This window comes from Grammomys surdaster, unplaced genomic scaffold (genome assembly GCF_004785775.1).
Source record: "Grammomys surdaster isolate TR1022 unplaced genomic scaffold, NIH_TR_1.0 958, whole genome shotgun sequence".
NCBI lineage: Eukaryota > Metazoa > Chordata > Mammalia > Rodentia > Muridae > Grammomys > Grammomys surdaster.
Window position 1 is genome coordinate 5,768,768 of NW_021605377.1, and position 21,623 is coordinate 5,790,390.

The 21,623-nt window shown below is 42.4% G+C and overlaps 1 protein-coding gene across 1 annotated transcript in view; it reads right to left on the reverse strand.

The window, feature by feature from the left end:
* Plxnc1 (plexin C1) overlaps window positions 1–21,623 on the reverse strand; it is a 130,679-nt gene that overhangs the window by 83,363 nt on the left and 25,693 nt on the right. The window contains exon 5 of the mRNA XM_028783039.1: window positions 6,602–6,716. Coding sequence (XP_028638872.1) covers window positions 6,602–6,716 — 115 coding nt within the window. The remainder of the gene's footprint in view (window positions 1–6,601; window positions 6,717–21,623) is intronic.

The window sequence follows — 21,623 nt, forward strand, 5'->3', positions numbered from 1 at the left end:
AGAGAGAGAGAGAGAGAGAGAGAGAGAGAGAGAGAGAGAGAGAGAGACTCTGAGATCCTAACAAATAGAGTTAAAAGCTGACACTCTGGCTTCCATAGTGATTTGAAGGAGCTCAGATTTTTGAACACTTGGTCCCCAGCTGGTGGCACTAAGTGGTACAACTTTGTTGGAGAAAATTCATTCCTGACTCTGTATGTGTGTGTCTTTGAGATTAAGAGCTTGGCATTATTTTTTTCTCTCTGTGTGTGTCACACTTACAGTTCAAGATGAGCTTCCAGCCTCCCATCCTACTGTTTGTCCCCTTGTCACCACACCACCACGGACTCACGTGTATCCCTCTAGAACCGCAAGCCCAAGCTAATGCCCCCTTCTCTAAGCTGCCTTGGTCCTGGTGCATTATCACAGCAATAGAAAAGTAACTAAGAGAGCTTCATGAACCCAATATGAGAGCCCTTACCAGACTCATGGCTCTCTTTGGAGCCCAGTGGCACAAAGAGGAAAGGGTGGGATACAGGGGAGGTTGGGAAGTCAGTTAGACTGCAATAAACACAGGGCCAAAGAACTCACTGCTGCAAGCATTCACCATGTTGACATGCAAGGACCTTATTTTACTTAACTTTTCTCCTTATTTCCAAACAGGTTCCTAATGCTATAAATGCCGCCGCAACAGAGGCTTACGCGTGGGGCTTTCTTCTTTCAAGTTGCTGCCTTGGATTCTCTGCCTGGAATTAGCGATTTAAACAAACTGAATGTATTTATTACTTTTGAGACATACTGCCAAATTGCTTTCCAAAAGGGTTGTGTTAATTGGCATCAGCAACACTGGGCGTTAGCATAACTTATTATCGCTTTAATTTGGATTTATTCCATAACTAGCAAGGTTGAACCTATTTCCATATTTACAGCTACTTTCCCAAACCTGCTCTTTGAGAACCTATGCCTTCAACCACTTGCTTTTTGGTGTCTTAATCTCTTTTTCTTTTTTTCCTTGCTTTCTTGTCTTGAGAGATTTTTAGCTGTGACAAATACCTTGCAGAAGTATATGCTTATGAATTCATTTACCTCTTGTATATAGTTATATTTTTGCCAGTGTTGGGGGTTAAAGCCATATGCTTGGCAACCCCTCTACTGCTGAGACTACTCTAGCCCAAAATTGCTTTTAAAGTACACTGATTGTATAAATATTTTTCTTCTGTCATTACATTCTTCAGAGCTACAAAAAATTATCATACCTCCAAACTATATGACATTTGATTCTATTTTCTGTGACTTTTTATGTAAATTACCTAATTATCCTAGATTTTTCTTTATACATTTTAAAAGAGTTTATTGTTTTATTTACTTGTATGTGTTTAAGAGAGAAAGTGAGTGTATGCCGTGTATGTATGTGTGTATGTGTGTGTGTGTGTGTGTGTGTGTGTATGTATGTATGCAGTTGCTCATGGAGACAGGAAGGGACTGGCAGATCTGGAGTTACAGGTGGTTCTGAACCACTCAGCACAGGAGTTGGGCTTTGGTCCTCTGGAAGAGCAGCAGGTGCTCTTAACAGCTGAGCTCTTTCACCAACCCTGAATTATGTACTTCTACATTTAACATGAATTATGAAGTGAATGTTTCCATAGTTTAAGTTATTGTTTTTAATAAAGTTCTTCTAGGTCTCCTTATTTTATAACATCTGATCTTTAAAATTCTTATATTCACCTTTGAGTTGTATTCTGTGGATTGTCTCACTGTTTTAAAATCAGAACAAATTAAGAATGACTGTTGCCACTCATTGAACACTATATACATACTGTACAAACATACAATATATTTGTGTGATAATACATTTGTTTACAATTAAATAACAGTGGTCATGTATACATATATATATATATATGTACATATATATGTATATACACACACACACACACACACACACACACGGTATTCTAAATCAGCTCATATTATTCCAGATAAATACAGTATTAATTTAAAGAAAATTCCTACTTATTTCAAAATCTAGAAAAATAAGTCGTAGAAGTAACTTTTCCTAAAAAAAACATGGGATGTTAATGGATACACATAGATGTTTTTCCTATTTTCTAAAGAGATATCTTCTACACATTTATTTATACTTAAACGTTTTTAATTGAGATTATTCTACAATGACAAATTATAAATAGGCTCAATAGATCACTCGCTGTTCTGCTACCTTCTTACTATCAGGGAAAAAAAATGTCTAAGACAAACTGTTGCAAAGCCAAAAACATTCTGTTTCTGGTAGCTGTCTCTAACAAGTGTCTTTTAGTAAAAGTGATTGGCGTTTTTGTTTATTTTTTGCTCTGTGTAGTTCTGGCTGTCCTGGAACTCACTCTGTAGACCAGGCTAGCCTCGAACTCAGAGATCTACCTGTCTCTGCTTCCCTAGTGCTGGGATCAAAGGTGTGCGCCACCACTGCCCGGCTTTAAAGTGACTTTTAAATACAGAAAATACATGTTGCTTCTGAAGTTTGTCCCTGAATACTTCTAATGCTTTTATAAGTGGAATTATTTTTCCAATGACTGAAAGTTGAAAGGTTGTTTGTTTACCTGACACACAGTATGATTGCTGATATCTGAGAATTGACTGGACATCTGCACTTAGATTTATTTATTTGTGTAGTTTTTTTTATATTTTTTTAAATTTGGGGGATGTTAGGGAACATATGCTCTCTCAACCAACTTACATCCTAGAATCCTACAACGGTTTTTCAAGTGAATATATTTATAATATATTCATCAATTTAGGATTAGCAAACAGTAACATTTTCTGTATTTCATTCCAAATTATTTATATTATTTGCTTTTTAAAATATTTGTTTATTTATTTATTATTTATTTATTTATTTATTGTATACGAGTACACTGTCACTGTCTTCAGACACACCAGAAGAGGGCATTGGATCCCATTACAGATGGTTGTGAGCCACCATGTGGTTGCTGGGAATTGAACACAGGACCTCAGGAAGAGCAGCCAGTGCTTTTAACCGCTGAGCCATCTCTCCAGCCTCCAATTATTTGTTTCTTGTATGACTGGACAAGAGGTGCTGTTGACACAATCAGTGCTGGTGGAATTTCTTTCAGTTCTGATTTGTGGAAGAGTCTCTTCACCACCTCTCCTTTAGGAACCAGGTTGCTTTGTGCGGAAAAAAAAAATGAACTTTTTGTGTCCCTACATCCATCATATTCTTATTGGTCAACGATTTTCGCTTAACGCTAACTCTCTTTGTATGTGTTTATTGCCGTGTTCTTATTAACTGCATGTGAAATGCAATGGGACATGTCTACATGATGACCCAGGTTCCGGTTTTACTGGCCTTCCTTCTCCATAATGCTTGTCATTCAACTGGGAAAACCATGCTTGCAACCACGTACGTATGCCTCCACACTAATCTCCATGCTAGCGATGGCTGGTCTTGGATGTCAACCTGTCTGCATCTGCAACCAACTACAACCCAAGCAGCTGGGCACAGCTGTGAGGGTTTTCTTGCTTGGATTTGAGATCTGAAGATCCACTACATCTGGTGGCAGACCACATAAAAGGACATTTAAGAAGGAAGTTTTTACATTTTGCCTGCTTAGTCTCACTCTTGCTAGCAAGTTCATCTATCCTGTTACTGAAGCATTCCTTTGCTGCTATTAGAGCCTTCTTCCTAGGCTGAATAACAAAAGCTCTCAAGAACATCCCTGGGACTCCAGTATTAGATTGGGACTGTGAAGATATGCAGTCGCCTGTACTGAACAACTACTAGATCCTTGGCCTTATGGTTGGGAGACTGGGAGACATTAATTTTTGGACTACTAAGACTACAGTCCATAAACCAGCCTAGTAAATTCATATATATATATATATATATATATATATATATATATATATATATATGTATGTATGTATATGTGTGTGTATATGTATACATATATGTATATATATGTGAATATATATTTTATTCCACACATATATAGATGAATATATATGTATTTTATTACACACACATCTCGCTCTGTCCCTCTCTCCTCTCCCTCTCTCCCTCTAAATTATGCTCTTTTAGAGAACCCTAAGACAATGCTCACATAATCACACGGAGACAGATGAGCACCAACAGGAAATTTCTGTTCAATAACAGACTACACTCCCTCCTTCTTCTTCTTTCTGCTCAACAAAGACCTCAGAGAAATCCATCCTAGACTAACAGGTGCTTCTCTAATTAATTCTTTTAATTATGAATCCCTCAGTGAAGATGAAGACATCCTATTCTCTGGCTGTTTGGGGTAAAGAAATAATGTTTCCTATGAACCAAGGTTCTGTAATATATTTTTTATTCTGTACTTGCAAAGGTACTAGGATGTTGCCAGTCATGTGACGGACAGCTAGCAAACACTCTTTGACCTTACCTAATAGATTGCACTGAGGACAACCACAGACTGGCATCTCTTTAGGTAAGGGTCAGGTATTATTGAAACAATGACTGAGGCTTTCATGTAAGTCACAGATGGCCATGGAGTAAGAAATACTTTGAAACAGTGTGTTCGAGAGGAGCCAGGTAATATGGCTGCATAGTAAAGCAGAAAGGAAGAAGAAAGGAGGGAGGGAGGGAGAGGGGAAGAGAGAGAGAAAGAGGGGCCATGTCTTATCAGTCCTATCAAAAGAAGCAATCTAGACTACTGAGTACAGCTCAGTGGTAGAGTGCTTGGCTCTGGCATGCGTAAGGTCCCTTGGTTCAAGCCCTTGGTTGGGAGAAGGATGAGTCAGAGATAGTTTTAAAGAATAGCTGAAGTGAAATTAGCACATTATTGGGCTGGTGAGGTGGCTCAGCCGGTAAAGACACCTGTGATCAAGCCTAATAACCTGAGTGGGAGTCCCAGGACCCACATGGTAGAAGAGAACCCACGCCACCATATACATGCTGTGATGTGCACAAGCACATGTGCGATAGTAGCGTGTAAATTTAAAAATTAACTCAATGCTTATCTCTGATGTGTGGACAGTGATGTCAGGGCCACGTGGGAAGACGCTGCTAAGCCCAGCGGTAAGCCACAGTGGGGATGTAGGGTGGGGGAGAAGGAACTAGTGGTTGTTTGTGGGCAAGATTTTTGGCTTTGTGCTGTTTGAGACAGGGTCTCACTATGGAGTCCTAGCTGGCCTGAAACTTACTATGAAAACCAGGCTGGTCTCTAAGACTCCCAGGGATCCTCTTGCCTCTTGAGCACTGGGATTACAGGTGTGATCTACTACTCCTGAGTGGGTGTAAGCATGTTTTGAAATGTTCCAGGTGACATGTAAATGATGGTTTGGTTATATTACCCCTCGATAGATAAACTAATTATATAAGCAGCATTCAAACAAGCTATTTTTTTCTTACTATAAGGGTGTAGTATATCATAAGGGTATAGTATCACTCTTAACAGTTCTTTGATGACAAACAAAGAAAAAAATTCCCTTGCATAATCTTAACTATGTATCAGAGTCCTGAGGATATCAAAACATCTTAATGCTTTCTGCTTAACACTTAGCATCAAAGCTGGCTGTTTCTTCAGGCCAATAAGAAAAGAACTTGACTATGCCTGTGTATGGTTGACTGACTTTACTTACCCTGATTCTGACCCCCTGGCATGGAGCTGGCAGGAGTTTGGAGTTTTGGAACTTGCCCTCGCTCCAGAGAGTGACAGCAGGAGGCAACAATAGTAAGCAACTTTCAATCCGTGAGTTCTGATCAGTCATGACTTGAAAGCTTGGTTCTTTTATTATTTATCACTCATTAAATGCCCTGGCTTTCCTTTATTAAATGTTAAATCATCTTAAGTGGCATGGTTCTTGCTATTTGAAATGGCAAAGTGAGAAGAGAAAGTGGCCCATTTCCTTGTTAATGTGGCATTCACACAGAACACAGTGAGTGCAGCCAACAGGTCAACTGGCGGCTGACGGGGACTCTGTACAATTACTCATAACATAAGAGCCATGATTAGGGAGGAAATGTCTCTTTACCGCATCATGTAAGGAATTCTAGTCCTATGAAGGCAGGGTGGGTATGTGCATAAGGGAATGTTCTGCTCCAATATGCTCTCTGCATCCCTCTCACTCGCCGTGTCAAGAGCTTTCCAAGGGACCCAATCTTACTTTGGTACATGCTCCTGCTTGACTCCTGCACTAGCAGTTGTTTGGAGACTGAACACAGTGGTATTAAGACGGGCTGATCAAAATAAAATCCCAGGGAGATCCACATTGCAGGGAGCTGTTCAACTACAAGTCTGAGCTTATTGTTTCTCTATTTTTAAAATCAAACTGTATTTCTTCTACATCAAAAACCACACCTTTTCTTGATTTCAACCACTGAAGGTCCTCTTTACTATCAAGATGGCAAATTCTATGTGAGTGAGCTGTACCACAACCGGGTTATTACTGTATCTTTGGCACTTTGCAGATAGACAACATCTGGCAGGCCCTCACCATTCACCAACAGAATGAATGGAGTCCTGTCAGTAAGCCTATTTCATTGTGAAAAGATTTTCTTTATACCCAGAAGGCAGCTGTATCATATCATAAAGACAATATCGTAAAGACAAATAAAAGTATTTCCTCTTACCCTCTCTCGGAGGCTTCGGATTATCTGAATTTTAGGGCATTTTTTAGGTCCCGATGAAATATCCAGCCAGTTTTCAAAGCTCCCTGTGTGTGTGCAATCCCCTTGAAAAGTGCACCTATAAAACAAAACAAACCAACCAAACAAAAAACACCAATTGATAAATTGGGACACACACACACATTAATTACAACTTTCTCATGATCAGCAGTACAAAACAGTAAGGTAGGCTATTGATTTTGAATGAGAAAAGGGAGATATTATTAAAATCATGAAAAGCAAGAAAGAAATAGCAGAGGTGTGTGTGTGTGTGTGTGTGTGTGTGTGTGTGTGTGTGTATATGTGTGTGTGTGTGTGTGTGTGTGTGTGTATGTGTGTGTGTGTGTGTGTGTGTGTGTGTGTGTGTCATCAGGTTTAGGGACAGAGGACAAATGTTGACAACACGTTGAACTTCAACTCCTAGGCTATATCCTAAGATGACATCATCAAATACTTCCAACAAAAGCACATTCTCCCATGAATTCTAAAATAAAGAGATCCTGTGGAGAAACTCCTCTTAAACCCAAGCCCAGAAAAGATTTACATTTTCTATACATTTTAGGTTTGCAATACATTAACCAGAATACCAACCTACTGAGTGAGATTCATTGTGTGCTAAAAAAAAAAATTAATAAAGCTACTGTTTTGTGCTTTGCAACAGGACGATTAAATGAAAATATTTCAAGGGCAGAGTCTGCCCAAGAATATGATAAGACATTCTGTAGCCATCTGCTCCAGAACATTTATTTAGACAGATACCAAATTATATCAAAAGATACGAGCAAAACGTTTTGCAAGGCCACTTTCCCAGGTCAGCCAGCTCAGGAGATACCCCAAATAAATCTTAAGTTGTAGCCAGGGCCATGTGCTTTGATAAATAGAGGTTCTCAAACTGCAATCACCGGCTTCCTTGATGCGACGGTCACTTCAGGTCACTTTAACTTACCAGATGGGCCACCAACCCAATGAGGGGAGTGAACGTCAAGTGCCACGTTATCTTCAAATGGCGCAGCACCACACAGACAGCCCAGTGAGTGGCATGGGGCAGCTACAGAAACTATACCCCTTCCAGGCAAAGATTAAAATGAAGGCAAACCTGAGCGAACATTTTTTTTTTTGAGTTTTAAAAGAAAACTAAGAACTCCTAGTTCATGAGATTCCAACACATTTAAATGGTGACAGCAGTCACTGAGGGGCAGCGAAGTTATGAATGGGCCCAAATGATACATTGACTTAAAAAGATTTTATTTCTTCTTCCTCTTCTTTGTTTTCATTATATATTTCACTTTACATCCTGATCACAGCCCTCCTCTTCTCCCAGTCCCACCCTCCTGCCTCTTCCCCTCCCCCCTCCCCATTCCCTTGTATAGTGGGCGTAGGTCTAGCCCCTACAAGCTCTTTAGTTGGTGGTCCAGTCCCTGGGAGTCCCCACAAGCCCAGGTTAGTTGACTCTGTGCTATTCCTGTGATGTCCTTGACCCCTCCAGCTCCCTCAGTCCTTCCCCCACTCTACCGTAAGACTCACAGAGCTCTGTCTAAAGTTTGGCTATGGGTCTCTGCATCTGTTTGCATCCACTGTTGAATGAAGCCTCTCAGAGGACAGTTATGTTAGGCTCCTGTCTGCAAGCATAGCAGAGTATCTAGCATTAATAGTGTCAGGAATTGGTTTTTGCCCATGGGATGAGTCAAGTTGGGCCAGCCATTGGTTGGCCATCCCCCCAGACTCTGCTCCATCTTTTTGGGTCGAAGGTTTTGTGGGTGGGTTGGTGTCCCCTTCCCTCCACTGGAAGTCCCGCCTGTCTTCTTTCTCTTATTCTTAAACAATTTAAGTCTCATGGCTTCTCTTTGAGTTCTCTGCTCATTTGGATATGACAAACATAGAATAGGAATTCGGAAAGTTTCTCTAACCACCATTCCCAAGTCCTTTTAGCTTGTCACCCACCAGGGAACTGGGCTCCTCAGGAGCATATGTGTGTCCCAACCCCTCCTACATCTGTGTTAGCTCTTCTCCAACTTCAGAACCAAAGGGATTTTCATTAGCGATTCTCCAAGGCCATAAATCTATCTGACCCATGATGGCTTACTCGTTCGTCACGGACATTAAGTTCAAATTAAACCTCTCTCAATGTCAGAGGGAGTTTGTCGGTGCGGCAGCTCTGGAGCACAGAGAATGACAAGGCTGGTGCCTTATTTGTATCTAAAAAAGATCATGACTGTCAAAATCTCCCTGCCTCTCCTGGGCCCTCTGGTTTGTATCAAGGCACTTCCTCTGCCTAGGAGAAAGAAGGGGAGACAAATTGAGCCAATTCTGCAGTGACTGGAGTACAAATATTTTTGTAGGCTCTTAATGCTGACTCGGAGTCAAGGCCTAAGGCTGCCAAAAAAGCAAGTGTAAAATATTTCATACAAATAGTGCTGCAATTTGCCAATTTGTAGGCAGAAAAACCAGTCATGCTACAGAGTTATCACCCCCTTCTCTGAACTATAGCATTTCTTGTTGGAACCACACGTTTTGGTATTTAATCATATGCTGCCTTGAATTACAACTTAACTGTTTCACATGGCCATGCCATTTCTCCCCGAGAAAGCACTAAGCCCCTAGAAGGGAGTGAGAATAGCTTGATGTTTCTTTAGCAAATCCCTCGGTGTCTGCTAACACGAGATGCAAATACTAGGGTTTCGATAAATATTTTTTGAATGGATGGATGAAATACGAAATCTCTATAGGTCTGTTCCGCTGGTGAATTTCCTTTCTAGAGCTGTGATTTATGTTTGACTCTTCCTTCCTGCAACGAGACTGATTTTCACATAAACCAAAAGTTTGGAGCTGAAGATCAAATTAAGAGTTAAGGTTAGTTTATTTTGTTTCTGTTTTTTGAAAAGGAAAATGAAAGAACATATATAACTGTTCATTTCCTTCCCCCCCCCCAGAAACAACACCAAACCGAGTTGCACATCTAAACATAAATTTTGTTTGTCTAAGAAAGCCAATTCTGGATTTTTTTACCTCTCGTTCCTTGCCCTTCACCAGTTTAAAAAAAAAAATAAAAATGAAAAAAATGAAAAAGCGAACCACAACACCAAGTATGTATAACCAGATGGTCAACCAACAACAGTATCTGATTACTTCTCGAACATTGCAGATTGTAAAATCCCAACAGCACATTACCCACGCATTCGGATTTCTCAAGGAGGGGGAGCAGAGCTCAGCGCTCCGGCATCTTCATAAATGAAATGGGGGCAGGGGAGTTGACATGATTTCTTTTGAAAAATTGCTCTTATTCTTCTGGACCCATCAAGGAAATGACCAAATGGATAAATCCTCAAGCCATTCCCAGAATGACATGAAGATATCATTGTTAGGCATGGTGACTCTTGATGGGCAGGGTCTCCCTCTCGATTTTCTGCCTCTTTCCCCCACAGGGTCTCAGGTAGACCAAGGTGGCCTCAACATCACAATGCAGGAGGCCAAAGATGACCTCAAGCGCCTGATCCTTCTGCCTCCATCTCCCAAGTGCTAGGATTACAAGCAAGCTCTCTATTAGGTTACATTCCTAGATCTCTTAACTGGCTTCGTCTCCATCTTGCCAGGCCATTTTGGATAGGAGGGAAACTGGAGTCATCTTAGCCAGAGTGTGTCCTGGAGGAAGTAGCAGAGATGTTTATGTGTTCTTTGCATGTGCTTCTCCTCTTCCAAGGATCTGTGCAGCTTTTGCAGAAGACCCAGATCCGTATATTCATAAAGAATAGAGATTTATTTCTTAAGAAGCTGGGATAGCCATGACTGGGTGCTTGACTCTGGTGAAGTGCCTCTGGTTGTGTCATTCCATGGGGGGAGAGGATATCAGAAAAGACACTGAATTCACTGTCCCCAGCTTTTTCCCTTCATAGTGGCCGTAAGCATCCATGGGGGTGGAGTGCTCTTGATCGAAATGCATCCCACTAACCTCCATCTCACCTCTCAGAACTGACCTACCAGGGTGTCAGTTTCCAAGACACTTTTGAGTAGGACATACTCAAGCCATAGTATGCCACAACTGCTCCTAAACCTTCATGTCCCTCTAACATGAAAACCAGGTTAGAAAATTCATTCTATCTCGACCGCCCCAAAAGACTTAGCGGGTTCAGTACCAACTCAAAATCTAGACTCTCACCTAAAGTGCTTATGGGTGAGAACCTAGGTATGATACATCCAGAAATAAATTCATCTCCAGCCCTGAGATTTAGAATGTAAATATGGTATGTACTTCCAAAATAAAAGGATGAGACAGACAGATAGACATCTCATTCCATAAGAAAAGCTGAGTACACACAAATGCATAACTGATTCCATGTAAGTCTATAGCCCAGCAAAGAGGAGCACATTAATTCTTCAGGCTCCAGAATAATCTCCTTTAAGACTACATACCACATTCTGGTACAGGGTCACCAAGCACTCAGGCTGTTCTACCTGAGGTCAGGATGGGCTCAGTCCACTTAGTAGCTGTCATAAGTTAGGTCTTGTGCCTGCAGCTCAAAGGGTTTAGTGTTGGTAAAATTCTGAGGTCTCAGAAGCTGCCCCCCTTTTCCATGAGCGCCTAGACATTGCTATAGTAGAGATTCTCTACATACACTCCCTTTGTCCCTGTAGCAAGTTCTGCATGGACTCCCTGGCTGTCTGTGATAGCCTTTTGATTTCAGATGGAGGCTATCATAGGCTCCTAGCTCATGAACTATGCATAGCTATAAAACTAGTGCCAAGTAGATGCTACCATGGTCTACCACATGGATCCTCCAAAATGCCAACCCAAGCTGTATCTAGGCCTGTGTGAGTCATAGCTTGGATGGCCAAGGAGGACTGATACAGAACACAAGGAGCAGAGTCCCAAAGTGGCCTGGCAAACGAATGCTGGGGACCTTAGGGAACCTCTCCGGATGCTTTACCCTAAGGGGTCTAACCTACTCTGAAGAATGTCTTTGAGGTCATTCTCCTGTTATTCTTGATGACTAGAACCTGGTTGCCTTCTACATATGGTAATCTCTAGTAAGTGGTCCTTGGTCACATTCCTAATTCCATCTTCTAGAAATGCCTCTTCGTTTTTATACGGCCAGTTAAGAATTTTCTAAATATTTCTCCCTGCTTCCCTTTTAACTATAAACTCTGTATTTAAATCATTTTATTCATTCACATCTTATTATTTTCAATAAAAGGTAATCAAACTGCTTCTTTAATATTTAGCTTAGAAATTCTTCTACCAGAATCTATATTTGACAGAGTCCTAGGGCATAGGCACTGTTCCATCAACCTCTTTGAAACTGTTAACTATGTGTCTTACTTTGGGTTTTATCGATGTGAAGAGACACCATGACAACTCTTATAAAGGAAAACATTTAATTGGGGCTAGTTTATAGATTCAGAGGTTCAGTCCATTATCATCACAGTGGGAGAAGGATGGCAACATGCAGGCAGACATAGTGCTGGAAAAGGACTTAAGAGTTCTGCATCTTGATCTGAAGGCAACCAGGAAAGACTGGCATCCTCAGGCAGCTAGGAGGAAGCTCTCTTCTACAATGGGTGGAGCCTGAACATAGGAGGAGACCTCCAAAGCCCACCCCCACAGTGACACACTTCCTCCAACAAGGCCACGCCTCCTAACATTGCCATTCCCTATGGGCCAAGCGTATTCAAACCACCACACAAAGACTGTGTGGTGGTTTGAATGAGAAAAGTTCCACATAGGCCCATGTATTTGAATATTTGGTCCTTAGTTCATGGCACTGTTTGGGGAGGTTATTTAGGAGGTGGATCCTTGTTGGAGGAAGTCTGTAAAGAGGGGGATGATTTGAGGTTTATAGCCTCTCCCCATTCCCGTGTGCAGATGAAATGTGACCAGCTACCTTCCTGTCCCTGCCACCAGGTCATGTGTTCCCAGCCATGACCGATTCTATACCTCTGGAACCATAAGCTAGAATGTTGTTTCTCAAGTTGCTTTTGTTCTAGCATTCTAGCACAGCAACACAAAAGGAACTGACACTATTCCCAGTTCCAGATCTTTGCTCCTCACTTCCACCGGAGACCCTGTCAGAACGCCTTACCTTCCATATTTCTATAAATATTCTGATCATGACCATGCCTGTAATCTCTAGGAAGTCCCAGGCTTTCTCCATGTTGCTGACATGTACACCCACATGAGAATCACCTTTAATGGGCTGGAGGGACAACTGAGCAGCTAAGAGCAGTTGCTGGACTTGTAGAGGACCTGGGTTCAGTTCACACTAGGTGGCGCACATTTGCCCACAACTCCAGTTTCTGGGCATTCAACTCTGTGTTCTGGCCTCTGTGGGCACCAGACATGCACATGGTACACATACTTACATACATGAAGGCTCTAACATATTTGTAAAATAAAAATAAAAATTTTTAAAAAGAAATCATCACATTGCAATGGGTTTTTCCCATCCCGATGCCCCAGACTCTTAGAGCTTCTAACCGTGACCAGTCCCCAGCTAGGCCCGCGCTGTCAGGTATTGATTGTATTGTCAGCCTTACTACTCAGCACCAGTTATGAGGCTAAGTCCATCTTGTATAAGTATAACAGGATACCAGAGACTGGAGACTTTGTGAAGAACAGATTTTTTTTTTTTCCTTATGGTTTTAGAAGTCAGTGGCTGAAGGACCCAGACCTGGCAAGGACGTTTTTGACGCATCACCCCATGGTGGAAGGGTAAAGAAAAACGAAAGACAGGACTCACAGCCTCAAGCCTGTCACAAAATGATGACCGAGCCCCCATTAGGAAACACCTCCTAACAGGCCCCACTCCTAGCAGGCTCCACCCCCAACTAGGCCCACCTCCCAACTTCACTTACAGCACTTACAGGTTTTGCCGGGGGCATATTTAAACCACAATAGGATCAATCTGAAAGCCTTAAGATCTCAGTTGCGACCTGTGATGGTTGGCTTTAATGGCAACTTGTCACAAATTAAAATCACCTGACTAAAAAGCCTCACCAGAAGACTGTCCTGATTGTCTTGATTGATCGGAAAAGAACCACCCCAAAGATGGGCGGCACCTCCTGGTAGCAGCCCAAATTAAAACGGATATTTTGCTCACTGGGTCCTCCCGCTTGCCGCTTAATTACTTCACCTGCCTCTGCTGCTGCCGCTGATTCATTGACATTAGCTCCAGAGAGCTAGCGTTTCGGGGCTGCTCTTGTTGACTGGGGACTAGTGGCTCTCCAGAAACTCTCCAGGTTTTTGGCACCAGATAAAGACTGTTGGCTTACCCAGCCTTGCAGACTTGGTAACTACTGGGTTCTCAGCTTCCCCACTGTGAGACTGTCACTGTAGGATTATTCTAACTGCTGAGGCACACAGCCTCAAGGACCAAGCAACTACCACGTTCTCAGGTATGAGATAGCGGTTGTACTATTTCAGTGAAGCTGATTTTATACATACATACATACATACATACATACATACATACATACATACATACATGCATGATGTGTGTGTGTTTTGGTTCCTCTAAAACACCCTGACTAATCTACACTCTTTTATTTTAGTTTGTTCCTATTCCTTGTTAGACCTCATGCCTAGACGATAAAGTCAATAAGTAGATACAAATCTACTTGAAAATTAGAACATAAAACTGTCCAAGTGCAAAGAGAAAAATTTCCTGAGGGGGGAAAGTTAATTTAAATAACAAAAAAGGCTTTCCTTAGTTGAAAAACTCTTTATGTGGCAACAATTAGTGCATGTAACTATTTAAGAAGCCTCTTCTCAGTTTATTATAAATGTGTTATAGAGCTCAATTTGTTCAAAATAATAATAGACTTTAATACAGCCACTAGAATATATAAGAAAATGGACCACCTCCCCCATCTACAACCCAGAAAACATGTTCCAAGTTATGCTATTCAGCATCAAGTGGCAAACAGGGTTGCTTCCAGACACTTCTAAGCTGGCTCTTTGACACTCAGAAACTACTCTCATATAGTGAGTTTGCTTCCCAAGTAAGTAGACATCTATGTAGACCATAATATACCTGAAAAACTACCCAACACAAACATGGCGGCAAGAGCACCTGTATTGGGTACTTATCTGAGTGGCTTCTGTTAGTGCTGTCTTTGCAGTGGCTCTAAACCTCCCTAATCCTGCAACCCCTTAACGAAGCTCTTCATGCTGTGATTGGCCCCAATCATAAAATTATTTTCATTGCTATTTCCTAACTGTAATTTTGCTACTGTTATGAATTGTAATGTAAACATCTGTGTTTTCTGATGGTCTTAGGTGACCCCTGTGAAAGGGTCATTCAACCCATAAAGGGGTCGAGACCCACAGGTTGAGAACCACTGCTCTAGGAAGAACTAGGTTCAGAGGCTCGAAGGATCACTCACTGGCATCCTCCTAGGACCCTGACCACCATTTTATAAAGAGCACAGGATAAGGCCTCTCAGAGTGCCTCCCAGTTTCCTGGAGTCTCAACAGAATTTACAAAGTGTGGCTAGGCTGAATCAAGACAGGAAAGCAGGTCTCAGGTAACCAGAGAACGAAGAGGTCAAGGCAGTTTTCAAGATGAAAATCTCAGTGAGGATTCTGGAGAGAATCATTTCACTGGGGGCTTCTAAGATGCCTTGGAGTTTCTTCCCAGCATCCAGTTCTGCTAAAGGTTAAAATCCCCGGTGGACCCAGCCTAACAAACCGATTGTGCTCCAAAAACTGCTTGCCAACCATCTGTTTATAATATAAAATATATTTCCTTCATAGAAATAATATTATAAGCTGTGATTAGGTTTTCTGGGTTAGGCCACAAAACCTATTTACCCATAATGTAGCCTTGATATTATATATCTGCAATAAAAGAACAGCAGAAAACAAGGAGATGGTAGCCATTTGCATTATATATAGCAGGTTTTCCTCTTCTTTGCTTATTTGTGTGTCTGCTCAGTTGGTAGTCTGGGAATGGTGCCCAACTGGATCGACTTTTAAATTTATCATTATTGTATTTGTATAGCATTTCTATTTTTTAAAATGGGCCTGGCTTAAATTATTAATTGTTTTCATGCCAACATGAAGGACAGGGAGGCCTGCTCCTGAAAACCTGAAACCTGAAGTTTTCCAGGCAGGTTGAAGTGCCCATCCACATGCTGGCCTAGGCTGGGGTGAGGTGGGGGTGGGGACAGACCTTGAGAATCTGACTCTATTAGGCTAGAATCCCTCAGTAAAAATTTACCACTTACTCAACCTTGAAATAGAAACTCCGAGCTCAGAAATGTAACTCCCACTTCCTGCCACTAGAATTTCATCAGTATCCTCTAATCTAATTGTTCACCAAGAGCAGACAGTCCCTGAAGGAATCCGATAACTAAATATCAGGTAATTGGCTTGAATGTGGGGTGAGTGTGACCTATTCCAAAGATCCTATACTGATAAGATATCAGAAAACTTTTAACAAACCAACCATCCAGCTCCTCTCACATGGGCAACTGCGTCCTCAAGGGGGGTTGGTTTTTTCCAAGAGCATCCCAAGGTCCTTTGCTAAGTGATTTGCAACAGAGGTGTGCATCTTCAGGAAAGGTACAGCACACAAAGGAGGGCCCAGGTGGTCTCCAGAGTCGGGTGACATTCATTACAGTTGCCAGTCCACGAGATGAAGGAGTCAGACTCCATTAAATGAAAGAGAACAGGAAGTCATTGTGACAAACCAAACTCTGAATTAAAGGCTCCCAGAGTCAGGAGCGGGGGGAATGCCAAAATACAAGACCAAAATAACTTGCTAAGAAAGCTGAAAAAAACTGAATCTTCCTCACTGGATCTGCAAGTCAGTCTACGAGAGAGAATGATGCTAATAACACAGAAATCTAGACTTTTTTTTTTTTTTTTTTTAGAAAAGGCAAAAATGTCTAGCATCCAGGCAATGCCTTTTCACATGACTTGATTCATTTATTCCACACAAAACAAAACTAAAAAGTAGCCACCGTGATTGTCCCTGATTAGCAGATGGGGGAACAGCTTTGACAAGAGTTCACATTGCTTTCCTAAGGTACCATTAGTATACAGAGAAACTGAGATACTGCATCAGACAGTGTGGGATCCCGAGACCATTTTCTCATCCACTGTTCCATGTTGACACTACAGTAGACAACACAACAGCTAACCAAGGAACCTTTCTCCTTAGACCATTTGGTGCCCCTGTGACAGAATGTCCTGAGTGGGAAACTTTTTATTTATTTTACAATTCCAAGGCTAGGGAATCCAAGGTCAGTTCCTTACATCCAGCAAGAACCATCTTGCTACATCATCCTACGGCAGAAGGCAGCAGTAGGAGAAAGTGTATGTGCAGGAAATAGTAAGGAATCAGAATTGTAGCCTGAGTCTTCTTCATAACTGGTATTGGGCCGTTCATGAATGTAGAGCTAAATATGTATGAATCTGCCACTAGGTCCCGCCTCCCAATATAGGCTTTGTGGGGAGACACATTCACACGGTATTGTCTCCAATATAGGCTTTGTGGGGAGACACATTCACATGGTAGCACCCTCTCATTACTACGGCTCTTACACTATTTCTGTGACCAGTGGGAAGAACTCATTAACCTTCATGAAACAGGCAGCACTGTTACCACCTCCATGACAAACAGAGAGATGCTAAGGTACAGGGAGGGTAGTTAGCACGGTCTCTAACCCTCACGTTCTCTCTACTATCTCAACATTTTTTTATAGTCTTCCATAGTGAGGACATCATAAGACCAAAGTGATACTTGGTTTTCCCAGGACATGTCCATAAAAGGAAATACAGGTAATGTTGGATTTTCAAAGTGAGATGTTAGTATTCGAGCCAAGAAGTTTGGGAAATATAAGTTACATAAAATTAAACAAGTCCCCTGCTACAAGCCTTCTGGGGGCCTCGGGTATGCATGCCACTATGCTTTGAGACTTGCCAAGTCAAGGATGAATAATAAACCAACTCTGAAGACTTGCTGAGCATTATCTTAAGGAACTAGAAATTCCAGATACACACATTAGGAAGCAATTCCCATTGGTTTTGACTGGGAAATTGTGATGGTTTCAGTGGGGATGGCTCCCATGAGATCCTATGTTCAAATGCTCATTAGTGGAACTGTTTGGGAAGGATTAGGAGGTGTGGCTTTGTTGGAGCAGATGTGTCACTGGGGGGTGGGCTTTGAGATTTCCAAAGCCCACACCAGGCCCAATCTGTCTAACTGGCTGCTTCTGCCTGCTGCCTGTGGGATCAGGATGTAAAGCTCTCAGCTACTGCTCTAGCACCAATCCTGTCTGTATCCTGTCGTAGTGATCATGACTAACCACCTAAAATTGTAAGTAGACGCCAATTAAATGCTTTCTTTTAACAGTTGCCTTGGTCTTGGTGTCTCTTTACAGCAACAAAGCAGTAACTAAGACAGCAATAATGCACATGGCAGAGTCAGAAAACTTGTGCCGTAGTTAGTTAAACAAATACAACATGCTAATGCCTAGACAGGAATCTTAGTAATAAGGTTGACCAGATGCTCATTTATAAGCTCCTCTGTATTGGTTCAGTGTCTAGCATGCGCTCCTACATACAAAGGCATGCATAGCCCAAGGCTTCTTACAAGACTTTGATCGCTCTTCCATTTTCCAGGAGAAAAGAGTTTGGGTATCTCCTTGTGTCTTAAAGAGCAGCTATTAAGAGTATTCATTGACTGTCTACTTCCCACACTAGCTTTTTTATTCTCCAGGGCACAGTCTCGTTCACCTTTGTTTTCCCCAGAATCTAGTAAAGGGTCTGGTCCATTGCTGGTGTTCAGCAAAGTTTAGCTGAATTGGGATGGGAATTAAAATTTAAAAGGGCTAAATTCTTCTCCGTGTCTCCCTGATACCAGCCTAAGTCGTTTTATTGATTTTTGTTCATTAGGTCGGTCTGTTAACTGGCATGGTGGAAAATCAGTCTTTGTCTTGAAACTTGGAGCTGTTTAGCCCACATAAAACACATTTGCAGACCAAAACACTCACACAAAAGGAAATTGTGGCCTTCACTCCATGCAGTTCTTCATCAAGTGACAAGTGGGGTGTACTAAAAGTTCTCGCTTTTCAATTCCAGTACAGACCTTACACGGGAAAATGTTGAGAAGGTGTTTAGGGAAACTAGGCAGCATGGAGACAGAGTGATAAAATGATGGCTCTTGGCCCAGGAAGGTCTGGGTTCTACCTCTACCCTGTACTGTACTGTACTGCACTGCACTGTACTGCACTGTACTGTACTGTACTATACTAAGGTCATTAGGGAGAATTTTAGAGGCATTGAGGGCCCATTTCCCTAGCAATGACTGGGTGGCAGCAATACTATTACCCTTCCTCTGAGGTTGATATCAGTTCCCATCTTGACTATCAGAAACAGCACACACTCCAAATGGCAGAATACAAACAGCCTAACAGTACAAGAAGTTATAAGAGCAAAACCAAAGCCTGGTAGGCAGGGCTCGGGATGCAGATATGAACGCTGGGTTTAGATGTGGAGGAGTTGCTGGGAACAGGGCAAACACAAGGTCACAGAGACAAGTAGAAACACTTGAGGAATTTAAAAAAAAAAAAACCGATCAATACATGCTTATGAAAGTGCCCTGCCTCAGATAAGGTCATTAGGAAAAAAAAAAAAACAACAACCTCTATTCCATTAAAACATATATTTACTAGAAGGAGTGTTCTTAATGGGGCTTGTTGGAAGTTAGAGCATCACTTAAAGAGATGGTACAGATAAGCACTGGAGTTGGGATGCTGCGGCCTGAGGTCCTCATTGCCGACTTTGACCAAACAAACCAAACTGGCTTTTGTACAAGGTGCAGTCACTGCCAACTGCCTGTGAGGCTAACAGTGGAGCTGTGCCCCTCTACAGTCGTGTTTTTCTTCTATGACAAGTAGGTATCTTCATTTCTGTTGCTCCGATGAAACACCAGGACCAAAAAGCAAGTTGGGGAGGAAAGGACTTATTTGGTTTATACTTCCAGATCATAGTCCATCATTGGAGGAAGCCAGGACAGGAACTCAAGTAGGACTGGAACCTGGAGGCTGGAGCTGATACAGGAGCCGTGGAGGGTTATTGCTCACTGGCTTGCTTTCCCTGGCTTGCTCAACCTGCTTTCTTATAGAACCCAGGCCCACCAGCCCAGGGATGGTACCACCCATCATGAGCTGGGCCCTCCTCCATTGATCACTAATTGAGAAAATGCCTTACAGCTGGATCTCATGGAGGCATTTCCGCAACTGAGGCTCTTTCCTCTCTGGTGACTCTAACTTGTGTCAAGTTGACACATAAAACCAGCCAGTACAGTAGGTTTAGCCCATGGCTCTTCCAGCAGCTATTAAGGGGATAAAGAACCCAGGGGACTCAGCTTGACCCAAGACCCCATTCTAGTGTGGGAAGGTCTCCTGAGTCCCCTCCAGCATTCACCTTAACCCAGATGCCCAGGTTCAGGCTGTGTCAGGGTCATTCGGGAAGGCCCCAAGGCCAGAACAGCAGATTCCTCTCAGCTCCCCACTGCTTCCACCCCACAGACAGTTGTCCTACTTCCTTCTATACAATTAGTTGGCACAATGGGGTCCTCACGAAAGGAGGAGGGGCCGCCCCAAATCTCTTCATTATCATTATCACTGTCATTAGAGTTGCACTGGACCATAAAGAAGTGTCACTGCACAGACTTCAAGCCTGAGATCTGCACATGGAAGGAGACATCCTCAGCTCCAAGGAAGGAAAGGAAGAAGGTAGATGTGTAATAATGCTCTGTCTCCAAGTGTCTTCTTGCTGGCCATTCTCCTAAATATTACAGTGACCCTCCAGGACCCCCAGTTTAAAACTGCTTGCTTTCCCCATTCCTAATCAGTGTCCCTCTTTCCCATTCTCAAGTTTATTTAGTCCTGCTTGCCTTCTCCTATGCTGCTTCCTTGAAGATTTTAAGGCTGGTGTCTTCCTCCCGATGACATGCCCACCCATATCCTCAGAATGCCACCCTCCTTGGATATCATCTTTGAAAGGGTAACTGGTTAAGGAGCTCAAGATAGGGTTATCCTGGGCTTAAAGACTGTACTGACTGGTATCTTGCTAGGAGAAAGGAGAGAGAGAGAGAGGTTTGGATGCATACAAGGAAGGAGGTCACAGGAGATATAAGGCAGACATAGCTATTCTATAATGAGCCAAGGAGATGCAGGAACCACCTTGGGACACATGAGGGTGGATCTTGCACTAGAGTCTCCACAGGATACCTTGCCATGTTGACACCTTGATTTCATACTTCTTCCCTCCAGAAGTGCAACAGATACGTTTGTGGTGTTTTAAGCCAACTTTGTGGTAACTTCCGTTATGGTAACTCCGAGAAGTTAAAATCCCTTGCTCCGAAGACTTGCACGGACGTGAGACTCTGGGTAATTTAATGGGAGCACTGAAAATTTTAGAGCTGAGAATATCTGACACATAGTAGGTGTTCAGTATCTGTTGGAAGCATGGGCAGAGTAGTTTCTGCAACTGGAGAGGCCCCTGAGTTCTGTTCTCTTTCTGTGTCCACAGGTTATGATGTCGTGTCCATGTGGGCATTTGCCCCTCTTGCTTTGCCCTCTCTGAGGGACACCATCTCCTTCCTGTCTCTTTGCCCCTTCCCTACAATGGTAGACAATGGAATGGCTTGGAAATTGGACATAAACCCAGATATATAAACTGAGGCTGGTGAAGAATGGCTTCTAAAGGGGTCCGCATCCTAGTAGTCATGACTATGGTGTCACCTTCACGGTGAACATTCTGCAAAATTGGGCTAATTAAGGATCTTAAAAAAAAAAAAGATTTATTATTTAACATATATGAGTGCACCAGAAGAGCACATCAGATTCCATTACAGATGGTTGAGAACCACCATGTGGTTGCTGGGAATTGAACTCAGGACCTCTGGAAGAGCGCTCAGTGCTCTTAACCACTGAGCCATCTCTCCAGCCCCCCTAATTAAGGATCTTATGGTGGGTTTTG